The 13,137-nt window shown below is 48.3% G+C and overlaps 1 protein-coding gene across 1 annotated transcript in view; it reads left to right on the forward strand.

The window, feature by feature from the left end:
- Positions 1-13,137, forward strand: part of CDH23 (cadherin related 23) — a 216,835-nt gene that overhangs the window by 55,207 nt on the left and 148,491 nt on the right. Inside the window, exon 6 of the mRNA XM_087764332.1 lies at positions 227-319. Coding sequence (XP_087620458.1) covers positions 227-319 — 93 coding nt within the window. The remainder of the gene's footprint in view (positions 1-226; positions 320-13,137) is intronic.

Consider the following 13,137-nt stretch of genomic DNA (forward strand, 5'->3'; position numbering starts at 1 on the left):
TTCTCATTTCATGGTCTGTGGCACGGGCAGAGGGGAGCAGGGAGGATGAGCGTGGGTTGCCAGGAGACCTTCTGCATCATGCTGGGGGGGTCTGGGGAGTGGGACCACCCCTGGCCATCACTTGCCAAAAGCCCAAGTCAGAAAAAGCAGCCACAAGCTTGCTTTAGTTTTTAAATCTATGCATAAAGCTGACACCCACTCCCTGTCGTTATCTTTGTGTCCACAGGTGATCAAAGGGACGGTCAACATCCAAGTCGGAGACGTGAATGACAATGCCCCGCGGTTCCACAACCAGCCCTACAGCGTCCGCATCCCAGAGGTAGGGATCGCCAAAGCCTCTCTGCACAGCCTGGCTTCTGGCTCTTCCCTCAGTGGCCACGCTTGCTGCCTGGTTGCCGCCACAGAGCTGGCTGCCTGAGGGTCGCCAAAGCATGGGACTGTCTTCCTGCCCTGGACTATCACTGAGGTTGGGGGGAAGGATTAAACCTCTGGAAGTTACTGTTGCCTGAAAATGGGCAGGAGCAAAGTGATGGCATTTTGGGTGTTGGGGGAAGGCAGGTGGAAGAGGAGGTTTGGAGCTTAGAGCCTTTGCAGCCTTGGTGGTGTCTTTCCCATGACAAATGTGAAGTTTGAAAATAGCTGTAAATGGGAATCTCTTTCTTTCTCTTCCTTTGAGCCAGGGGGGATGTGCAGCTCTTGTCACAGAGAAGACCTGAGGCAGGACCAAATATTTATTGAAACACCTAATTTCTAGCAGAGTCCTGCCAAAAGGCTTCTGCACTTGCTGGTGGTTTCCTTTAACACCTCTGTAGCAGGAGTTGTCCCATGGTGTCCTAGGAATAAAGTAGGTAGGAAGGGACCACAGAAGATCATCTGGCCCAAGCTTCCACTAAAGCAGAGAGAATTTTCATGTTAGATCAAGTTGCTTAGGGCTTTATCCAGCCAAGTGTTGAATATCTCCGAGGACAGAGTGTCCACAATCTTCTGCTGCTCTCTCTCTGTGCTGGCCATTGCAAAGGAGGTGACAGTCATACCGTCAGGGAGAGCTTCCGCACCTAGAGCTCAGCTTGGCAGAAATATGCCAAGAACTTACAGATCTGATGTGAATTTAGACTTTAAAGATGCAGAGTGAAAGGTAGTTGCTGGTGCTAGGAGGACAAAGGGTATTATATTTGAAATAAAGGATTAGTAAGGCATTTTGTGTCCTCCAATGGAGGAAACCTCTCCCTCTTGCACCCTGGTGCCAGGGCAGAGCCTGTGTTTCTGAGAGCATGCCTCGGGGTGTGGATGAGGTCAAGTGTGTGTCTGTGTGTGTGGAATCAAGCAGTCTTTGGTAATTGAGAGGTGCAAATGATTGTGTTACAACAGTTTATTTAATATGCTGACTGCTGACGCCTTGCTGTGCTGGGCTTTGATCTTTCCCTGTCCCTCTGCTGCGAGGATGAAGTTTCTTCATTAGGTTGCTTGTGATGTATGAGCCAGGAGTTTTAGTCTCATCTTTGCGCCAAGTCATCTGAAACCTCCCTTTGAGAATGACACTGGGTCAGAGTCATTTCTTCTCTTTAAAGCACAAACGGTGCAGAAATGACTTGGCAAAAGCTGCACAAGCAGCTCCTCTCTCTGGCCTTTCTGCTCGGGCCTCTGGAAGCTGATGGGTAGCTGTCTTGCCTTGCTGCCGCTCCTCCTGGTGATGGTCTGTCTGCAAAGCAAAAGGAATGTCAATAGGACTGAAGGAGAATAGTCTTCTCTCCCTTGCCCTCAGATTTACCTCTGGTTTTGCTGTTTACTACACCTGGTACACAGGACTCCCTTCTCCATGTGAAGAGAGAGATGCAAAGTGGGTTTCTGTGTGTCCCCTGGGAATTGGTGCTGTGTTAAGCCCCAGTGTTCATATATCCGGAGCAGCCGTGCCCTGTGTCCTCTTGCTCATCACTTCTGCTCTAAGAGCTGATATTACGAATCTTAAGGCTTCCACGTTTCCTATCAACCTGCATCAAGCCTGGGGAGCAGGGAGGGCAAAGGTCCAGGGCTGGTTTGGAAAATTAAGGATGGCTGAGGAAAGGGAACTGCAGGCACATGATCTGGACAAAAACTAAATAAAAGAAGAAGAGGCTGAACCCCAGAGCCTCCCTCTTGTGTGTCACACTGCTTTGCACGTGAGCTGTGGTTTTACCAGGAGGCATTTCCAGGACCATTTGGTTGTTTGAGGTATAGCAAGCACGGTGCTTCCCCTAGCGCACCTGCTCTGCCACTTGGCCTTCAGAGCTGCGCTTTTCTGGAGGGTGGCCTAATCTAATTATAAGGCATCATGTGCCAGTTTCCAGTTTCTATCCATGATCTTTAACCAAGGGCACCGATCAGAGATAATGAGCCACAAATTCGTTGCTCAGCCAGCATCCTGAAGGCGTTTCCGTTCTTCTGCCGGCGAGACAGATTTTCCTTGTCAGGCACTGTGAAAGCAAGGGATGGGGTCCCACCACCTAAGGAGGACCCTCCAAGGGCTATGGTCCGTGGGAGATGCGAGCAGTGAATTTACTCTGTGTGTGCTGGCATGGCTCTCGAGGAAGAGATGCCCTCTTGCTTTGAGAGTTTTGCTGGGCCATGGGTTGTCCCTGTTGCTTGTCCACAAGTACTCAAAGCTGGAGGTGATGTGGCATGGAGATGTGCCCTCAGAAGCTGAGGCCCCCCCAGAGCCAGGAGACACCTTGGATGCAGCTGAGGCTGGGGAGCCAGCCGTGGTAGGCGATGATGGCATCCCCAGGTCACCACCATGCTCCAGACAGCTCAGGTCAGGGTGAACAGCAAGGGCATGTGTAGCAAAATCTGCCTCAAAGACCACCCAGCCCAAGCTGAAGGGCCTATAGCTAATGAATAAACAGGGACTGGAGCTTGGGGGTGGAGAAGGGGCTAGCAGAAGAGCTAGTGCAGCTTTGCATAGGCTGGCTCTGTGCAGAATTGGCAGCTAATGAGGGTTTTTCTCTTTTTAATTTTGAGATAAATGGGTGTATCGATTTGCAGTTGTCCTAGCTAATGGAGCAGCAACAGAAAGGCTATTTAAACCTCACTGCTATTGTGTGGCACTAGGAAAGTCAAAAGAAGAGTGTGCATAAATAAATGGAACATGAAGTAAACTGACCTTTAAAAACAATACTGCCTCTAAATACCCGTCATGGTGTTTTACGCAGTCCACTTGATTTGAGAATGGGAATTTATTTGGGCATGGGCTGCGGACTGTGATTCCTCTCTGGTGTGGGGAGGGGGGAGAGAGGATGCTCAGTTTAACCATGGGTTCCTCCACATCGCAGCAGCTCCGAATACCCAGACTGGGGATCGCTCATGTGTCAGGCTGATGCCACTAGTTCTCTGCTCTCATTGTGTCTTAATTGCATCTCTGGCACCTGCCTGGAATAGCTGAGCAAGGGCCCACGTGTCTGGAGAGGGACGTTGCTCTAGCGTAATCGTCCGTCCCGTCTGGGCAAGGGCGCCCCGTGATTTGCTTGTCAAAAGGCAACGAGGCGGCGCGGGTGCTTTCAAGTCTGTAAAGAAAAGGGGAATCCTGCTAGAATTGGCAACTTAATTCACCAAGCTGGCCTCGACAGAGCTCATTAAGTTCTCGTGTATTCATTTCAGGCTAATGGCTGTCATGCTGACTGCTGTTTGATTTGCTATAATAGACTTTTATGGCTTTCCAGTTTGCTAGGACGTGTGCGCCTGTGTCTGTGCCCTGTGGTGCTGCTGTAGTACATTAGTTAGCTGCTCATGTGCTTGCTACTCTGACCTTCAGGGTTTGTTCTCCTTTTGGATGCATCCCTTGCACTTCACCTCTTGCATGCACTCTTTTTTTATCCTCCTCATCCTCACCCAGCCCCAGGGTACCATGTTCCTGGGAGTCTCAGGGTTTGGCTTTTAAATCAGGAAAGATATAATGCTGAGCCTGTGGCAGGCTGTTGTGGCGATGCCTTGGTTTCTGACAAGCCCAATCTGCTTTATCTAATCTATTTTTCCATTTGACTGGATCTGTAGGAAACTCAGTCTTGTCGGATTGTCACAGCTCAATGGGTTTACGAGAACCGAGCAAGTGAAGTGGAGCCAAGCCCCCACATTGGTTTTGTGGTACCTGGTGTTGTGTTGGGATTAGGGTGGACTGTTCCCATAGGTGCCTGCTAGGCTTTCCTGTCTCAGCTTCCAAGCATGAGACCTTCTTGGGCACACAGACCTCCGTTTTGCCTTTGAAGTGAACATCCTTTAAGCTTATGCTTAAAAGGTATGGCTCTGCAAACCTCTCTTCTGTGTCTCTATGCCGTCTACAGGACCACATCTTGGGTCCTGCAGAGGTTCCTCAAATGTTGAGGCTGTTGTGTGGTGTGGTAAGCAAGCCTAATACCTTCTCATGAAGAGCTGTTTTCCCCCATAACCCCCCAGCATCCCGAGCCTGCTGATCAAGTTCAAACCATCTGTGGCCTTTGCTTGGCCGTGGAGCATTGTCAGTCTTGATGTGTTGGCAGAAAGCTCACTTAATTGTTGGTTTCTTTGCTGAATGTTCCCTCAGGAGGTTTCCAGTGGAGTTTTCTCTCCTTCGATGTTCTCCCCACCTCACTCCTGTTACAGTTAACACACTGAGTAATTTATAAAGTAATATGTATTATTAGGTTATACCTTCCAGCAAAAAGCTGTCCTCAGCCAGGCTCTGGGCCAAAGACTGCCTTTTAGCACCCCAGCCGTTCACGAGATGACAGTTGCACCACGAAAAAGTATCTGTAACTTGACAGGAGGTATTAATTATAATGGGGGTCTATTTTCAAAAGACACCCACTGCATCTACAACCACAACCATCCATGTTGGGAATGCGCTCATCTCATCTTGAGTTCAGGCAAGCACCAGTAAGAGGCAGGGCTGTGGGAAAAGGAGCTTAAAAATAGAGAGGAAAGTTTCTGGGCAGCGCACAGTATGGGCTAGGCAACTACAGTCCAACTTGCAGGTGTTACATCTCCTGAACTCAGCCCTGATTTACCAATTTATTTTAATTGGGAGGCAGGCAGGCAGGCACTTACCATCAACAGCAGTCCCTTCTGCTTGGGGAGTAGCCTTCACAAGCTGCTGGTCATCATTTCCATCTTTAATATGGTGGTGTAGTTGAAACAGTGACTTTTATGATTTTTTTTTTGTTTGTTTGTTTTTTAATTGTGCAGAAAGGTGTTTGGTGGGTAAGGGGAGAGAAAGGAGGGGACTGTCACTGCCCTGTCCCATTACACAGCCTGGAACCAGTCCATGCTAGATGGTGAGCAGGAGCAGGGAGGATCAGCGAAAGCCCCAAAAGCCCTAGCTGTAATTAAAATTATTATTTTGCTTTAATGGTAATAATGTCGGTAATTACATCAGTTTCTCTGCCATCCTGCCCGGGAGTCTTCAGGGGCTCATATAATTCTATTGCGATGGCTCTGAGGCCTGATGCTGCGCATACGAAGCAGCTGCAATGAGCGTTAGCTCCCACTTCAGCCCCATTAGCCATTCCCTTGCACGCTCCCAGACACCTTTTGGGTTTGGTGTCCCCCCCAACACCCCCCCCCCCCCCCCTTAAATAAAGAGACTTTAAATTGAAGGAGATGATAACAGAACTGATAAGAAAGATGTTCCTGCCACATTGCAAAATGGCCTGTAACCATTGCTGGCTGTTTTCCTTCCTTGTTTCTTTTCTTCTTTTTTTTTTCCACTTCTCCCCGCTCGCTGTTTTCCTTCTCTCCTTGCCCTTATGCTTTTGTGTGGATTTTAGAACTGCACAAATAATTTACTGTGAATAACTTATCCACCAAATCCAGCCTTCCCTTCCCTCCACCACCTTTGCGGGCACAACATTTGCAAGCGTATTGAGCTCCTCCGCAGCACTTCGTATGCAATTTTATTTTATGGTGGGTTTTTTTGGCAGATTATTCAAGCTGTGTTCATTAAACCAGTGTTGGCCAGAAGAAAGTTGGTTCTCTTTCCTGGGTAGGCAAACACGTCTGTCTCCTCTCCACCCTGGCATGCTATCGGCATGGTGGGTGCTGGGAACCAAGGGTGATCTCTCACCTCCTGCGCTTGTTCAAGAAGTGGGAGGCAAGGCTTTGGCCGGTGCTCACCGCAGCAAGGGGGTCTCTTGCACAGGTATGTGGTGATAATCTGCAGCAGGTGAAACATTTACTAAACTTCCCAAGCATCCCCATTTTAAATTGTGTTTATTGTCACCGGGTTTCAAAGCCAGCCTCTGCCAGCCCTGAGGGAATAGTTGGCTGACAAAATAACAGGTTAGATCTCCATACCATCTCTCTGGCTTCACAGAGCTGGTCACTATGCGTTTGTTTTGATGTTTCTCCTTTCCAGAGATTTTTTTTTTTTAAATTTTTGAGCAACCTTTAATTACTTTCCAACTTTGTCCAGTAAACTCATGGAAGCAGAGACATGTTGTGAAGGGTGTGCCTTCCCTTCAGTAGTGCAGGTGTACTGTCCATCTATTAAAAAGCCATCTCTTAGCTGGATGAGATAATCCCTTTGAGAGGGTTTCATCTGCTCTGTAATCAACAGAATATAATATAATATCCTTCAAAGAAATCATGTCTTCTCCCCTCCTCTCTCAAGCCCAGCCTGCATGATCTGCCAAGACGGGGCTATTACTATATTGCTCAGGAAGATTGAATGTTAAAACGTATCTTTACATGGAGAAAATTGCCAAGTCAAGATTTTGCCAGCAGGGCTGTGGGACGCCCTTTTTCATCAGTAATCGAGAGGCTGTGCGAATGACCATCTCCTGGCTTGCACTGGCGTGGAAGACCAGAAGGAAGGGGAGCTGAGAAAGTAGCAAGCAGATAGGGACTGAGGGATGTGAATAATGCACAAGTCATCAGGCTGAGCTTACTCTGACGGGTGGGATGCCATGTGTGTTGGCACGCTGGGTACGTTTGGCTCTGGGGCGAGTTTGTAAATATTCATAAAGATCCCCACTTTCCACATGCAAGCAAAACATAAACAGGCTGTTTAAGTGCAGGGAAGTTCGGGCACTGTCTTGGGCATTCGTTTCTGGCTTTCGGATGCTGGCGGTTCCTTTGGGCAAGAGCTTGGAAGCGCACCAGGTGGCAGCTGCCATCTTCTCCCTGCTCTTTTCTGCCAGCACCAAAGAAAGGTGCTTAAAACAGGCTGCAGTGCATTGAGTAAAACAACATTTGGGCTAAAGGGTTTGTGCAGCCAACATCAGCGATGTCCATGGGATTTATGTAGAAACTTTTCTTTTCACTTTTCTTGTCAAGGGGTGAGGTGCTTATTAAAGAGTCATGCTGCATCTGTATGATACGACATGGAGGATTTGAGTGGAATGGCTTGGGTACGGCAGGGGGTGGGGGTTGCACGGGGCTGGGAGGCTCATGGAGGTCTCTCCTTTCCTTGCATGGGGAAAGCCGTTGTGTGATGAAACAGGTGCTCAGACCTGGAAGCATCCTTCCCTCTGAAGGTCGTCTGTGTGCAAGTTTTTGTCATTATTGCTGATGCGTATACTGTGATGCCAGATGGAGAACATCAAAGGGTCTTGAGTGATGTCCTGATGTCCTGGGGAGAAAGAAAGTTTCCACCTCTGGCAGCCCTGTCACTTGTCTGGCTTCACTGATGAATAGGAGACCCTGGTCCTTTAAAACACATGCCCAAGGAGTGAAATGAGAGACACAACAGAAACTACTGGGGCGGAAAACTCCAAATGGCGTGGAAGTAATGTGTAAAGTGTCCTGGAGATAACAGTCATTTCCACCAGGCAAAACTTGGGCTCTTTCTGGAAGGATACTGCAGCAAGGAGGGGGAGCAGCCTGCAAATTAGAAATAGTCGTGCTGTTCTGAGCAGTGTAAGGCTGGGGTAGACGAAGGAGGCAGGGGAAAGCAGAAAGGGGAGAAAACAGCAGATTTAGAGCTGAAAGGAAAGCTAGTGTGGGGCAGCAAGTAATTCAGTGCGTCTGTGGAGGAGCTGTCATGCTGGGAAAATAAGACTCCTGGAGCCAAAGAAATAGTCTTGGGGCAGAGGAAGAGAAAGTGTACAGAAGCATTCTGCAAGCAAGGAACACCTAGACAAAGAGGAGAGAGGTAACTTGGACACATCAGTAATCATTCCTGTTGGAAGAAATGGGGACAAGGAAAAAGATCCTCACTCGCTGAGCTCCTGAGCAGCCCCAGGACACAGGCACACCCTTGGGTGCTCTGTAGGAGTTTCTTTGTATGGGTGCTGAGACCCGATATCTGCCCATCCCTTGCTGACTTTCAAAGCTCTGAGTTTATTGTGGGTGTCTGTTCCAGGCCCATCCCCAAGGTCAGGATGATGTCCGAGTTCAGGATGGCCAACACCAAGTGATGATGGCTCCTCAGGATCCCCTTGGCCCCTCTGGCAGCAAGCAACCGGATTGCTCAGACCAGGCACGCTTCCTCCGGAGCAGAGGCAGTGGCTTGTGGCCCTGCAGCATCTTTTGCTGCAGGAGCAATTTAGGTTTGGGCTGAAAGGCTGCTCTTTTCCAGGGGAGTAGAAACGCCCACGCGGGGCGTTCGAGCCCAGCCTTTTCAGTATAATTACACTTACACATCTGGGCAGCAGATGGCTTCAAGGTCTCTTCCTTGTCCCCGGCAGGAGGAAGGGCTCTCTGCTGCCAGAAACGGGCAGAGCAGCGAGGAGCTAATGAATGTGACCTGCTAGCAATTAGTTTTGTTTTATCTTTCTTTCCTCCGGTTACAATATTCTCCCAGAAGCCTGGGATGTAACTTATTATCTCGTGCCAGCCAGCAAAAGCTGCATCCCCTCCCTTTGCATCCATGGTTTTGTTTACCTCCCTCTCCGTACATCATCTTTTAAGTCGGCAGTGGGAGCGTGCCTGGCCGTAGAAATGTTTATTAACACGTTCAGGCTGCGAAGGCAGCGTGCGGGTAGCAACTGCAAGAGAGCAAAAAGAGCCTTCAGTAAAAAGTGATTTCACTGTAAGTGAACTCTTTTTACCTGTGTAATCATGCAGTTTGTTGTTTTGGGCTCCTTTTTCAATTGTGCTGCCTAAATTAAGGCGCGATTAAGGTCATACAGAAATGCACTGTGCTGGGGGAGAGTGCCCCAGCTGCTACTGTTTTAGGATATGGGCTCTTTTCAACCTGAGATAATTGAGCTCAGCAGCAGACCTGCGAGGTGGGCACATGTTAGCATCCTTGCTCAGTGCAGCTAGGGAAGGTGAAGCTAGAGCTGGCAGAAGAGGCTCGCCAAAGCGTTTTTTCAATAAAAACGCCGGTTTTAATTAAAATGGAAATATTTAGGAAAAATGTTGCCATTTTGACAGCAAAGCTGGGCAGAAATAGCATTTCAAAAGAACAATAAAAATTGCTCTTGCAATAGATTCATTCCAATTTCATTTTCAGAATTGCATTTTGTGTTTTATTAGTTTGTAATGTGTCAGTGACAGTCATGTATAATAAGCTTTCTCCTGCTGGTCATACTTTGTGATAAAATAATAGACTAAATCAGTCTCTTTTTTTAAATATTTATGTGTGAACTGAAGTGTTTGTATCAGTTTCAAACTATTTTCATTACAAATGGGAGAAATTTGATCTAGGAAGAAGCTTCAATAATAATAAGCCGTTGCTTAATTTCAACCATTAATTGCTGTTAAAACTTAAAATGTGGTTGATTTATTTTGTCCGTGTGAACAATGAAGAGAGCAGGAAAATTGAATACAGGGTTCAAGGCAATTTTGTTTCAAGAAAAAGAAACCTGGAAGTTTCTTAATTTTCAGAATTTGTTTTATGGGAGATTTGAAAAGCTTTTTTTTTTTTTTTTCTAAATGAGGATGCAAACCCAGTCCAGGTGGATGTGGGTTCAAACAGCTCATGTTGTGCGGGAAGGCTTGCCTCGGAGGCAGTGTGATGCTGAGCTGCTGGGCATTTATGGAGATCATCTCCACCGATGCAATATTGCCACCAGGCTTGCTCAGTTCTGCTTCTCTGAGCAGCAGAACTGAGCAAATGTGCGGTAAATACGCTTTTGTCGTTTCCTTGCCTCCCCACTGCCCCTTTCCCAACTCCTACTATGTTTCTGCCACTCTGCCATGCTCTCCAAATGTCAGGCTCTGCTCTTTTTTCAGCATGAGCAGCAGCTCACGAGGTGGTTTTGTTCACACACATGCTTGCATGTGCATGCAAAGGGTCTCAACAAATAGCTGTGCAAGCCAGCTCCGTGTCCTAATGAGTCTCTAAATAATTAAGCAAAGTGTGAAAAGGTGCATGGGTGGAACTGAGAGAGCTGGTGGCTGTCCCCTGTATGGGACAATAGTTGTTTGTCCCTCTCTTTCCAGGGACTGAGCTTATTCAGCATGGTCCTGGGGGTCTTGCTGAGGTGCAAGTGTGGTGTATTCGGCCACAGCCCACCCGTCTCCTCTGAGCTCAGGTGATGGTTATACTGACAGCCTTCCTGTTTTTCAAACCTGCCTTGGTTTTCATCATGTTGATATGTCACTTCCAGATAGGCTTGGCCCGCAATTGTAAATCAAACTTGAAAGAGTAATGAGAAGGAGGGAAGGGAGGAGATATTAATTAGGTTGGCCACCTCCTGCCAAGCCTGTATGTGATGAGTCTCATTTGCTCATACGTGTTTGGAGGCACCTCCTGCTTAGATGACCTGGGGTCTGGCTGTTTGTGCCAGGGTGGCCACTAGCACTATCTTCCTACTGGTGTTTAAGGAGGAAAAAAAAAGGAGTTTGTAACCCATAGGCTGGTATGCTCATCCAAGATGTGGTTTGTTTTTTGGGTTTTTTTGGTTGTTGGTTTTTTTTTAGCACTTCTCAGTTCATTACCAAGCGTGGAAGATGTAAGTGTCTTCTACTGATTAGTAAATCTTTATTTAGAGGTAAGTGAAAAGGGCAGCCCCCTGAGCTTTGGAGAAAGGGGGACCTACCTCTGCTTCGTACCATAACCGGACCTTGAGGAGCAACTGGAATGGGGAAATGATTTCTGCTGCGCGTGTGATTTGGAGGACCCCAAACCTACACGGGTCAGGAACTACTGAGCCAGCACTTGGAAAAATCACTCTGTTAAACATGCTGGAAACACACAGCCAGATGTGTGCATGTGCAGATTTCTCAGCCTCCTAGGAGCAAATGCTGCCCCCTCTGAGGTGTGCTGCCAATGAGTCCCCTTTGAGGTTAAAGCATAAAGCTGTTCCACTGCAGTGGTTAGCTGATGGCCCGTGAAGCATCGCAGGCATTTTCAGCTGGTTGGTGAAATAGCAGGACAGGTGGATATTTTGTTTTCCTATATATAACTCGTGCATTTGAGGAAGGAAATTTTGCAAAGAGTCTGTTTCTTCTGGTATGAGCCCCTGAGGACTACGGCATTGCAGTTCACCTCAGTCCTTGCAGTCAGCAGGGAAATGGGTGTTGGGGCTAAAGTCCAGGTGTCACACAGCTGGGGTTGCCTCTGCCCTGTGGGGCGTAGCTCCAGCGTCGCCTTTGAGCACGTCTACCTTGTGTGCCAACTCCTGCTCAGGCCTGAGGGCTTGTGTGAGCTTCAGGGGATGGGCTGGGAGAAAGCTGGAAGCCTGCATCCTTCTAACATGGATAGGCCAGCCTGGTATCCCACCACATATCACAGGGGACCTTCTCTGCAAGACCTTCCCTTGATGACCTCATTTCTGAGGGCCTTAAACACAAGACCTACCCCTTTCTGCAGGGCAAATGGTACTTTTTCAGCAAGGTTGCACCTCCTAAGGCAGGTCCTGCTTGACTAACCTGATCTCCCTCTATGACAAAGTGACCCACTTAGTGGATGAGGGAAAGGCTGCGGATGTTGTCTACCTAGGCTTTAGTAAAGCCTTTGACACTGTTTCCCACAGCATCCTCCTGGAGAAACTGGCTGCTCATGGCTTGGACAGGCATATGCTTTGCTGGGTTAAAAACTGGCTGGATGGCTGGGCCCAAAGAGTTGTGGTGAATGGAGTTAAATCCAGTTGATGGCTGGTCACAAGTGGTGTTCTCCAGGGCTCAGTATTGCAGCCAGTCCTGTTTAATATCTTTATCAATGATCTGGACAAGGGGATTGAGTGAACCCTCAGGAAGTTTGCAGATGACACCAAGTTGGGTGGCAGTGTTGATCTGCTGGAGGGTAGGAAGGCTCTACAGAGGGATCTGGACAGGCTGGATTGATGGGCTGAGGCCAGCTGTATGAGGTTCAACAAGGCTAAGTGCCGGGTCCTGCACTTGGGTCACAACCACCTCATGCTACAGGCTTGGGGAAGAGTGGCTGGAGAGCTGCCCGGTGGAAAAGGACCTGGGGGTCTTGGTTGACAGCTGGCTGAACATGAGCCAGCAGTGTGCCCAGATGGCCAAGAAGGCCAAGAGCATCCTGGCTTGCATCAGGAATAGCGTGGCCAGCAGGACTAGGGAAGTGATCGTCCTCCTGTACTCAGCACTGGTGAGGCTGCACCTTGAATACTCTGTTCAGTTTTGGGCCTCTCACTACAAGAAGGACATTGAGGTGCTGGAGCATGTCCAAAGAAGGGCAACGAAGCTGGTGAAGGGTCTAGAGCACAAATCATATGAGGAGTGGCTGAGGGAGCTGGGGTTGTTTAGCCTGGAGAAGAGGAGGAGGCTCAGGGGAGACCTTATCGCTCTCTACAACTACCTGAAAGGAGGCTGTAGCAAGGTGGGCGTTGGTCTCTTCTCCCAAGTAACAAGTGATAGGATGAGAGGAAATGGCCTCAAGTTGTGCCAGGGTAGGTTTAGGTTGGGTATTAGGAAAAATTTCTTCACTGAAAGGGTAGTCAGGCATCGGATCAGGCTGCCCAGGGAAGTGGTTGAGTCCCCATCCCTGGAGGTATTGAAAAGACATGTAGATGTGGTGCTTAGGGACATGGTTTAGTGGTGGACTTGGCAGTGCTAGGTTAACAGTTGGACTTGATGATCTTCAGGGTCTTTTCCCACCTAAATGATTCTATGATTCAGTGCATGTGCTTCACTATCAGTCCCTCATCATTATCTTAACTGGTGTCTTGCTGTGTGCTCACATGTTGTCTTTGATCTGCTCAGATGATGTCAGGAGGAGGTTAGCTCTTCTCTGGAAGATGACAGACCTGTTTTTCACTTAGTTGTATGAAGCAGTGAATC

This window comes from Nipponia nippon, unplaced genomic scaffold (assembly GCF_047370975.1).
Source record: "Nipponia nippon isolate SJK-2023a ecotype South Korea unplaced genomic scaffold, ASM4737097v1 scaffold_3, whole genome shotgun sequence".
Lineage (NCBI taxonomy): Eukaryota > Metazoa > Chordata > Aves > Pelecaniformes > Threskiornithidae > Nipponia > Nipponia nippon.